At 38.5% G+C, this 10,990-nt stretch overlaps 2 protein-coding genes across 7 annotated transcripts in view; one reads left to right on the top strand and one right to left on the bottom strand.

Moving 5' to 3' along the window:
- LOC135416490 (poly(rC)-binding protein 3-like) overlaps positions 1 to 5,218 on the top strand; it is a 503,073-nt gene extending 497,855 nt beyond the window's left edge. For all 6 annotated transcript variants that reach the window (XM_064659821.1, XM_064659812.1, XM_064659844.1 and 3 more), the window contains one exon: positions 3,054 to 5,218. In XM_064659821.1, the coding sequence (XP_064515891.1) occupies positions 3,054 to 3,118 (65 nt within the window). In that variant the 3' untranslated portion in view covers positions 3,119 to 5,218. The remainder of the gene's footprint in view (positions 1 to 3,053) is intronic.
- ZNF830 (zinc finger protein 830) lies at positions 122 to 10,978 on the bottom strand. The gene is made up of 10 exons (XM_064659858.1): positions 10,847 to 10,978; positions 10,614 to 10,713; positions 9,417 to 9,537; positions 8,843 to 8,876; positions 7,670 to 7,875; positions 7,233 to 7,323; positions 6,520 to 6,583; positions 3,987 to 4,067; positions 2,560 to 2,636; positions 122 to 795 (listed from the first exon to the last, which is right to left on the bottom strand). Exons 1-10 carry the CDS (start codon positions 10,966 to 10,968, stop codon positions 612 to 614), a joined length of 1,080 nt encoding a protein of 359 aa, XP_064515928.1. The 5' UTR covers positions 10,969 to 10,978; the 3' UTR covers positions 122 to 611.
- Between the last annotated feature and the right edge of the window lie 12 nt (positions 10,979 to 10,990).

Genomic DNA, 10,990 nt, shown 5'->3' with positions numbered 1-10,990 from the left:
GGATACTATAAAGAAAAATATTTAGCACTGCCTATGGCACATCACAGAGTATACACTGTGGAGAAGCTGTAACTCAGCATTTCTGAGCTAGTCCTTATATACACAGAGAAACTGTAACAGATCCTGAAAAAAAATGTACATATTTTATTGGAAGCTGGGGCAATGGACAAAAGAGCACTTAAAATTTTAAGAAAACATAAATGTATAATATTTTCCTTTCCCTAACCCCCCAGTCTGGAAAAACTCCATAGACTATTCAAATCCTTTACTTCTATACACATTAAGCCAAGTCTCAAAATTACCAAATATAGTTAATGCTTCCAAAACCTCAGAGATTCTTTATAAACTTATTAATCCCACTAAAATACTTCTGGTAAGAAACCAATAATTTTAATAGGAAAGGTGCATTCAATATTGTAAAACATTTGCAATGTACAGTTTTTACAACAAGTAATACACCACTTAGATCTACAAAGATTTTTTTTCTTAAAACACTTGGCTCTTTACCATCTCACAATCCTCTTTAAATAAATAATTAACAAAAGTGTCTCACTTCTAATAATGGAAGTAACATTACAGATAAAAAGAGTATCAACCATGTTGCAGAAATGCTACAACAATGCCCCTTTCACCCGCCAGTCTTGAGACAGCAAATCCTGCAGTTCTTCTTCATCTTCACTACCAATATCCTCATCCTCTTTCTCTTGTGTTGCTCTTAACCTCATGGCTTCCTTTAGCTTCTCCTTCATCTCGTCTTGGCGGTTACGCAAAAGCTCGACACGGCGATAACATTCACTGTTGAAAAGTAAACCACCTATTAACACTTATGGCCTTTTCACATTAATTTGATCATCTACAGTGCTGGATTTTGCTTCTCCAGCTTTGGATAAAGAAGCTTTACAGCTTCCAATCAATCCATTAAAAAAATAAGCTTTCAAGATGCTACTGCACCTTCTCTGTGTTAATCAGGTGGAAAGAGACCGGAGGAGAGGAACGGTGTGGGCAATCTCTAGCAATGAGATCAAATCCAAATATTTTAACAACTGCAGTACCACCACAAATCATTTTTTAAAGAGCACAGAACCAATATTTACTTCCACACAAGAAGATACACCATTCTTTCCTCAACTTATGGTTTTCATATGTGATAGAAAGGTGAGACATCAATTGGTTATCAATTTTGATAACTTAGAAGTGGCATCTCTGAAAATAAAAAAGCAGCACAAGTGTTCAGATTCTTTATCTGCTTCCTATGTGCTACAGCAGAACATTTTAAGTAAACATAATCCAAAAGTTTCAGTTTTCCATTTACTTAAAAAGTTCTGTCCTTGAAATATGTTCTGTAACAATTATTCTAGCCATTTTAAACACTGTATTTTGTTGAAAATGCCAACTAGTACCTGCCTGATTTAAATACATCTTTGCTAAGAAAAGACACCAGGGAAAGATTACAATCCAGATCCTGCTTCCCCTTGTATATCTCAAATACAATTACTTACAGGGAGTCATAGCTGAAACTTTGAAGGCTAAGGAAAACATTAATGTCTCTGGAATTAATTTGATTTTCAGTTTAATTTGAAATAGCCTGCATTTAAATACAGTCAAAAGACAAAGCTACAAAAACTCTAAAAATCTATTTGTAACTTTTATTTTGGGGAAAATTAATTTCAGTAACAAACTTGAAATTCTCTACAAATTTCTGAATTTGGTTCTGTGTATTATAGCATCCTTAGCTACTGAGAAAAGTGAATCCTCAGAGAGGCAGGTTTAGCTCTCCCCAGCCCTCTGCAGAATTAGATGAACACTGTTAAAAGACACTCCTGTAATACCAAAGCTCAGTTTGAACACAATGCTATTGTTAGTATACACTGATGTGTAGCGTGTAAATCTGCCCAGATGTCTTAAGTGTTGCTTTAATTTTTTGTGTCTTCTTTTTGTTGCAAGGTTCATCAAAATCAGAATTCATCTTTTCAGTCGCTACTACTGCCATTATCACTATTAATCAATGTGTTAAGCTACATGATAATGGTAACAAACTGTTCTACAAAGCTGTATTTCAGGTTACTTGAGTTTAAACTAATGCTTATCCAACCGCCACATCTACCATTTCAGCAAAACAAAACAAACCACTTCATTAAATGTAGTACATTGTTCAACGTAAACTTTAAGTAAACTTTTACTAGAAACAAGCAGAGTTGGTCACAGAATAGAACATTTCAGTACACCAAATGCTTTTTAAAAATGTGCACAGAAATACCAGAAAAATACAAATTAAGACATTTGACAAGGGAAGGGGGGACAGTTTGTTCCAAGAATTTGCCTTCTGTACTTTCAGTGACTCACGTGTGTTTTTTCTTTGGAGAAAGTTACATAACTTTGCACCAGAACTCATGTCTTTATTAGGTATAATTCTGCAATTTGAGGGAGTCTGTCCTTCAAATATTCAGGTGATTAATGAAAGGTAGTATCACAGATAAAAAATGTTTTTATCACTCTAGTCAAGTAGCAGTCCATTACTGCTGGAGAACAGAGAGTTTGAGGAAAAATTGATCTACTTACATCTGCTCATCAATTTCTCCAATCTGGCGATCTAGTCGTCCCTCCTCATCATCTTCTGCCACTATTGCTTCTGAAATCTAAACCAGAAAAGCACCAAGAAAATTCACCTTCATCCTGAATTCCACTTTCGTTCCTTTATGATGTCTGTCTTTCCCTCCTCCCTCCTATCTCGAGTTAGTGTCAATCTCCTATATGTATATTCCCACTTTCACAAGGGCAAATACAGAAAAAAAAATGGTGTGGTTTGATATGAAATGGAAATGTTTTTTCATAAAAGCAAAAGTAGATTGGCTGCTTTGGGGTTAATCTTTTGATTTTTTTCAATACACTGCAATTTGAAACTGAGCATAAACAAACTACACACATCCAAAGTCTGAGGTTGAAACAGGAGCTATATCCCAGTGCTTAGGACTTAATTACACACACTTGTTGAACATATCACTTAAATATTCCCGCTAGATCCCGAAGTGTTTCTAACCTGTTATTTTTTTCAGCATATACTTTCTCAAATCTGAATGTCTGGGAGATGCTATGCAATCAATGGTCCACGCATAACTGAGAAGATTCCTCCTAAGCTGAAGAATATCTGAATGGCTTATGCTAGCAAAATGTATCCACCACTGCTTTTGTATGAACATTCGCTCTGTTTATAGTGCTGACGGCTTTAAAATGAGCAATGATAAATTTTTCTGCATCACTTTTCTTAGCAGTTGACAGATGAGTAATTATTTACAATTAAAATAATTTTAAAAAAAGCAAATATTCTAGGGGAAGACTGAGAACACCAGGTATTCTTTAGTACAGTTTTATATTGTACAAAAGGGCAGATGAAAACCTGCTGCAGGAAGACTTTCCATGCAATGCTAAACAGTAAAAATTGAAGTACAGAAAAACTGTGGCCAATTTATGTGTCTCACACACAAACTCCTTTGTCACTTTCCCAAATTTTGGGGTTCCTTTCCAGTACATTTAAATTAACCATGAAACCCAGGTTACCTACACTTTATAGATACATTTTGAAAAAGGCAGACAAATGGGTGTGTTTCGTTCTGTGTTTTTAGAGGTTAAAATATACATATATCTCTAGATCTAAAGAAGAGTCCACAATCATGTCCTGTTTGGATAGAGGACACTGATCTGAGGTATAGGTTATCTAAACAGTATTTAAATAAAATACAGTTTAACAAATGTAACTAGATACACACTGATGACTGGATCCTGATCAAAGGTTTTTCAACTTAATTTCCTTTAAGTGGAAAATAGAAGGAACCCTTTGCTCATTTATACAGTGCATTTAACCACACACTGCATTGAAACAAACAGCTGACAAATGCAGATGTCAGTCATTCTGCAGAGCTGCATGAAACTGTTGTTTTCTTTATTGTGTATAGTATTTAGAATCAATAAAAATAGATTCCATTACTTACTGTGTTGACCTGTCGCATTGCCTTTTGAAATTCATCCCATTCTTTGTCCATCTGATCCTTTGGAGCATCAACTTTTCTCACCTAAGGAACATGAAAATTTGTAAGTTAACCATTTATGTCTAGTGACTCCTTGGGGCACTGTAAAATATCAGGAGAAATAGGAAAAATTATGCTATCAGAAAAGTCTGGTCGATGTACTTCAGTTTAAGTAATGCATATGAGTAAGAGAGTGCACCTGCACAATGGTTTTGGAGGAAAAATCTGACTCCTGGATTAAAACAACATCAGTGACTGTAGCATTAAAGAATAATCAAGCATGGCTGGTGTGGAACATCTGGAGTAACAAAAGTGACTAAGTCTGTTAATTGGATGGACTGGAATTTCTCTGTGTCAGGTGATAACTTCTAAATTCTTCTGTAAACTGCCTGTTCAATTGCATACAGTAGCCATTTCACAAGCCAAAAAGCAGTAAATTATTTGTCTTTGGCATAACATAGAACATCAGCTTTTTCAGTCGCTGTTGTTGTTAGATAGTCTGACTGTATTTCAAATCTAGTCTAATTTTGTTGGCTAACAGAAGAAAATGTACAGCTACAAATCAATTTTAGTGGCACGTAAAGCTTTTTATTCTGTGGTAGATGGCATTAGTTACTAAGACATGAAGTCTGAAAAAGCAGTAGCTGTAAGAATGTGTTTCAGATCTACAACTAAGGTAATCAAAACCAGATTGTGCTTTTAATGCCAATAAATAAACAAGATTATCTACCTGTGTAATCAGAACTTTCACAACTCAAGACTGGAAGATGTGGCATATAACACGTTAGATGACAGATTATGCCTGACTCAGGACTGGGTAGAAATTATATAGCTTGGAGAACTAAGCAGTTTGAACACAGTAATTCATGACACCATCTTTTTGCATTAGTTTTATTTTTCCTTTATTTGTTCTGCTCTTTTGGTGACACATCAGTCATCACCACGGTAAAGAAAACAGTTTGGTACATTTTGTTCCTGAGTAATTATACAAAATCTAGTAGTATGAATTAAGTTTATAGAATAAATTAGAAGCTTCCAAGCAAATTCATACTGGGAAGTAATAGTCATCATTTCATTTTTCTGTTCTGTGATTATTTCTATCATATGTGTATGTACTGTGTTATTATGCATTGTGGTTGTCTTTTGTAATTCATAATTATTTGTATTTCTTACAATAAATTTAAACACTAAAGTTATTTTTTCTTGAAATATTTATCTAATCTAGAATTTATACACTTTACAAATACCCGATGTAAATAACAAACATTTTTGATGCCCACAATCTCCCTTCCAAATGCTCAGATAATTTTTAAAATAATTATTTTATGTTATGATTCCAAAACAGGACCACTGCAGCCATCTCAATTTAAGTGATGTCCTTTTGTCTGAGTATTAGCTACACTCAGAAAGAGCTCATTAAAAGGAAGAGCATCTGCACCAGTTCCAGGAAGAGCTTGTTGGAACAAGTAACTGCTTGTAAATTTTATCAGTTGAGGCAATAACCAGAACAAAGATCACTAACCAGTGTCCTCACAGATATAAGCAGATTCTCCTCTGCCTGCTAGGTATTCCCAGCTTTGTACAAGCTTCCCAACTCATGATGAAACTAAGTATTTGAAAAATTTAACACTTCAGTTAGTCATACGCGAAGAAAACAAACAGAAAATGAAAAACACCCTCCCCCCCAAAAAAAAACCCAACAAAAACCCAAAACCAACCAAACAAAACCAAGAAAATCAAACCAAAGCAAGCAAAAAAAGAAGTCGCTTTTTCAGCTACGTATTTCAGTATTCAGAACATCATTGTTCAAAAACTATTCACATATGGCAACATGTGGGCATGAGTGGTGCCAAAAGAATCTTGTCAGAGTAAATAAGACACCTAAGCTTGTTAGCTGAGACATTGGGACTAAACATAAAGAAGCATTATTTGGAAGGTCTCCAAATTAGATGTCATGGCTGGACCTCACAATGCAATTTAAATACAACAGTAGCCTTCCACAGTGTGAACAGGGAAATATACTCATGGAAAATAAAAAAGACTTGAGCCTATAGCACTATTATTTCAATAAAGAAAGCAAGAAAGTCATCAAATCTGTGGCAAATTTTACAAAACAAAACAAAACAAAAAGGTTGGTGTTTGAAATATCAGTGTTTGTTTTGGTCATTTGGCACTGTGCAAGTTGAAGGAAGTGTGAGGGTGGAACAGGCTTCCTGGAGAGGGTGTCCATGCCCCAAGCCTGCCAGTGCTCAAGAGGCATTTGGACAATGCCCTCAATAACGTGCTGTAACTTTTGGTCAGCCCTGAAGTGGTCAGGCAGTTGGACTAGATGGTTGCTGTAGGTCCCTTCCAACTGAAATAGTCTATTGTATTCTAAATAGTTCAGTCATTTTCTTTTATTCTGGTATGACTGATTATCTGGAGAAGCATCTACTCAGAAAATGATTACAACTGGCAGAAATAAATCTTGCAGCATAAAAAAGAGTAGATCACTTACTTTTGCGTCCACTTCAGGATCATCAAAGAAACCTTCTGGCAAAGCTTCAGCAGTGTTTTCTTTCCTGAAATATTTGATTACTATAAGCCCAGGTTAACAGTTTACAACCTGATTTACTGTAGAGTTAAAAAGTCAAGAATAAAATCCATAATCTTTTATAAAAGTACCTAGAAATGGACCACGTTTTTTAAGACCCAAATTTTACCTATAATCATCAAAACTTCCTTCTTCAGCTTGGTCTTGCCTCACTGACAAGGAAATTCACAAAAGGGTTTAAATCTCACTGTGAAAACAAGCACTACAGCTTATGCTTCTTAAGTATTCTTTCCACTGTGCTGAGCATCCAAACATTTTAACAGCACAGTCACTACTTCTGAAAGACTAAACCACTGTCTACAAGTGCTCAAGTGAGCTGAACCATTACTACAGAACAAGCAGTTATAAGCAGTGGCTGACATTAAGCTTCCACAGCACCCTGTGTTAAAATTTGCAAATAGACATGTCTAACAGATATTGTATGGCATTCCTCCATGTCTTATTCTGTCCCTAAGGTGCAAAATACCTGTCTGAAATAATGCCAGAGGGTGGCATATATACAAACTATTCTGAATGCAGCTTAACAACGTGACAGATTTCTAAGTGATCATGGTCTGTACTTCCTGTAAGAATAATTACAACTCCTAAAACTATCAATATTTGATTCGACTGCTTACCTTTCCACTATCTTCTCTTGTACCTCTGCTTTCTGTATGGATCCTGAATGGGAAACTACAGGAGCAGCAGGAGTTTTGCTGTCAAAGAAGTCTATAGGGAAGGACAGAAGTCTATGACAAAAAGAAGAGCTATGCAAGCAGTTTCTAAAATTCTGACTAGACAGGAATATCAATTAACACCCTACTGAATCAAGGGAAAAACACCCAGGCATTATCTCACTTGACAGCCTCAAACGATTAGAACATAAAATCAATAATCATGCTGACAAACCACCACATAATAACAAACTAGCAAAGAATCTCCTTCCTCTAATTCCAGTATTACCCACCCTAACCAGCTAATGGCAACAATTAGAAAAATAAATTAAAACCCCTTCATCATCAGTTAAAATACAGCTTTTCCTTACTGAATCACTTACTATTTCAGTCAGCATTACCTGCAGGCAGAGAATTAGCTATTGCTTCTTGAGTTGGGATTTCAGTTTTATGCATAATGGAAGATTTGCTTGATTGTTCTTGTTCCTCCTCTTCATCATCATCGTCATCATCATAATTTCCTGACAATAAACTGGGACCTGGACCCTTGGAAAGCTGTACATTTGCACTGTCTTGCTCCGCTTCATCAAAAAAATCTGATGGCAGCCTAGTAAAGAGCCCACAACAGAACGATTTCAAACTTCACAATAAACCTTGATAACTACATGTAACACAACTACTTATTTTGGGTACCTACTGCTGCCCAGAACTGCAGCTTAGAAAAGCCACACAGGCTCAGCAGTAAGAAAACCCAGATTTGCTTAGAATAGCTACAGGCCTCCAAGCCAAACAATTTTCCTTGTTATATTTTAAACTAATCACACGGATGAGTTCAGAAATCAACAAACCTCTCAAGTGTTAATTTTGCACACAAACTCAAAACTTCTACAAGGTAACTGTATGTAATATCTATGCAAGATAATAATAATTCAGCCTGTGAAGTGTACCCTCAGGTACATGAGACCTTCAGGTCTCATGTGACATCTACCAATCCTGCAAAGATGTCCAAACATATCAGAAATTTTTAGTGGCAGTAAAGGTGCTTAACCCACTCCCTTGAAGTCAAATACAGTCCTTTATTTGTTAGAGGATATGCACTTACATGAATTTTAAGTGACAAAAACCATCTTAAACAAAGATCTACTGATGACATTTGTTAGCTGTTTTTGTAAATATCATTTAATTATACATTCAAAATTTGTCTTAATTTCAGACTACCACCTCTTCTGCAGTACGCTAGCATTAAAGATTAGAGTGCATGCCGTAATCCAGTTACATTCATTATAGCAAACTGTATAATACCACCATGATAATCCCTAAAAGTCTGATAGTGACAGTAAAAGAATTCCTGTTTTCCCAGAGATTCTAAGAGTAGATAGGATTTTCTCATCTGCACTGAGGAAGATGCTGCCATGTTCAGGAATATACAACCCCATTAGAAAATGAGCAGAAGCAGGGATCTGCTGACACTCTGAACCTTTACCCTTGGCTAGGAAAGAGTGACAAGGAAGAACTGGGCGAAAATGCAGCTGCTGGTAGTTACAAAGAAATCATATGTAATAAGATCTACTTACCCAGCTGTAGATGTATGTGGCTTTTCGTCTGTACCTGTACAACAGCCAAGAGTCACTCCTTAAAATTCATGCTTTTACAAGAAACAACCCTCAGACTCCCACTACAGAGGCAAGTTCACAAATGCACACTTTGGTGTATTTCAAGGGTTTACATTTCTACACCAAGAGAAAAAAAATTAACTAGCTTTCCTTTAGCAAGAACTTTGAGGCATGGTTTGAGGTAAAACAGTGGCTTGATCCCACTGAAAAGGATTAACACCACTTCTGGGCAAGTGCTTCTACTGTTTAGCTTACACTGCTACTGGTTCTGTTTGGGCCAAGCCCACAGTTCTGTGATGTACCAAAAACCCAGAAGAAAACTGCCAAAGGCATTGTTTTCTCCTGACAGTGAACTCACAGAGAAAGACAGATTTCTTCCTTTTCTAGCCACAATTGGCTGACATTAACTCAACAGTCTTGTGTATTCATGTGTACTCACGCTCACTTCCAAAGGACAAAAAATAAACCAAAAACACTCAGGATGTAAAATGGCTGGATTCTGGCAGGTACTTGATAAGTATTTTTCTCTCCTCACCTTTTACTCTTTTTAGCTCTGTATTTTCTGTGTCAACAGTTTTTCTCTTGACAGGATGAGATGATGTGCCAGCAGCTGAACCAGTTGCAGTCTGCTTTGTACCTTTTAATTCTGCAACTCTCTGTAAAGAAGTAAAAATTCAGGACACTTTCCTAGCAGCAACTTCTGGATCGCATCTTAAAATACAGTGCTTTTAGAACATTATAAAAGTGAGCTAACATCTTTCTAGAACAGGATCACTGAAACAAAGACTGCCAACCTCTGGAATGATGTGACATGGGGACAGGCACCTGCACAAGGGAAACTGTATGAGTAAGAAAGGAAAGATACTGACAGCAGTAAGGCACTGGAGGAGAAAGCAGGAGGGCTGGACTCATTCTAAGGGCCTGGGATATTAAGTGTTTTAAAATTAAAACACAGCACTAGCGTTAAAGACATGTCAGTGTGCCTTGCCATGGTCATCTAGTCTGAATGCAGGCAATGAACTAGGAACCCCTCAGTTCTTTTGGTGTTTTCCTCGGTACTTGTAAAATTAAGCATCATCTCCCAGTTTCTGCTAAGAAGCAGCAGCAGAACTTAGAAGGATTAAAATCCCTCCCCCAGATTTAAGGCTGCATCCAAATTACAAGCTCTGTGAATCATTTTATAAATTCTTCATCTTTACTGCTAAATTACAAAGAAAAAAAAAAGGCATATTTTCTTAACCTTAATATATTTTCCTAAGCTGTCACTTGACAGCACACAGGTACCAGAGCAACCCCCAGAGGGGTTTCACAGTCCGAGCTTCAGACAAGTGACAGCCAAAAGCTGTGGCTTAGGTGGGAACTGCTTCACCTTACGGGCAGGCCAATTGAAAGACACAGGACCCCCCCTTTTAAGCGCTGGCCTTTCAATCCCTGCACAGCTTTTAAGAAAACAAAAAGCGGACGAACCAACCAGGCTTGTTTTCACACTCTTCCCGCACCCCGGAGGGTGCTGCGCTGCTCCCATTACTGCGAACCCTCGGGAGCAGCGAACCCCCAAGCCCCCGTTCCGGCGGGGGGACCTTTCCCCAATAATCCCTCCCCCTTCTCATGTGCTGCCCCGGTGCTCCCGAATGGCAAAGCCCCAGACAACGCCGAGCCGAGACCCGCATCCCCCGCGCCCCCGGGACCAGCGGCACACCAGCACCACCGCCCCTCCGCAAACCCCGCTCACCTCCCGGTGCTGCTTCCCCAGGACGTGGGTCTGCCACAGCAGCTCGCTCTTCACGGGCGCGTTGCACAGGGAGCAGCTCAGGTGCCCCAGGCTGTTGTACGTGTCGGCCACGTTAAGGGAAGAAGCAGCGTGCGGGCGCGGACTCCCTCTCCCTCTATCCCTTCTTTCTTTCCTCCCTCCCTCCCTCCCTCAGCCCCCAAGCCGAGCGCCGGGGAGCCCGACGCCGAGGATATTTGGCGAAGGGCGAGTCGATCCGCTTCTTCCCCGCGTTCTGGCGCTGCTTCTCCCGCATGAGGCGCCGCAGCTCCTCCTGCCGCACCTGCTTCCGCCCCGCGCCAGCCCCGGCCGCCGCCATCTTCCTTCGCCCGGCGCCCGCC

Source organism: Pseudopipra pipra, chromosome 1 (assembly GCF_036250125.1).
Source record: "Pseudopipra pipra isolate bDixPip1 chromosome 1, bDixPip1.hap1, whole genome shotgun sequence".
NCBI classification, from domain to species: Eukaryota; Metazoa; Chordata; class Aves; order Passeriformes; family Pipridae; genus Pseudopipra; species Pseudopipra pipra.
This window is presented reverse-complemented; position numbering and strand designations above follow the sequence as displayed.

Bases quoted from the DNA above. Each gene is read 5' to 3' on its own strand.
- ZNF830 (XM_064659858.1), bottom strand. From the start codon at position 10,968: ATGGCGGCGGCCGGGGCTGGCGCGGGGCGGAAGCAGGTGCGGCAGGAG. The intron at 10,714-10,846 runs ATATCCTCGGCG...CGTGGCCGACAC, and splicing joins ATCGACTCGCCCTTCGCCAA to GTACAACAGCCTGGGGCACC. The intron at 8,877-9,416 runs GTGAGGAGAGAA...GCTGTTGTACAG, and splicing joins AGAGCTAAAAAGAGTAAAAG to GTACAGACGAAAAGCCACAT.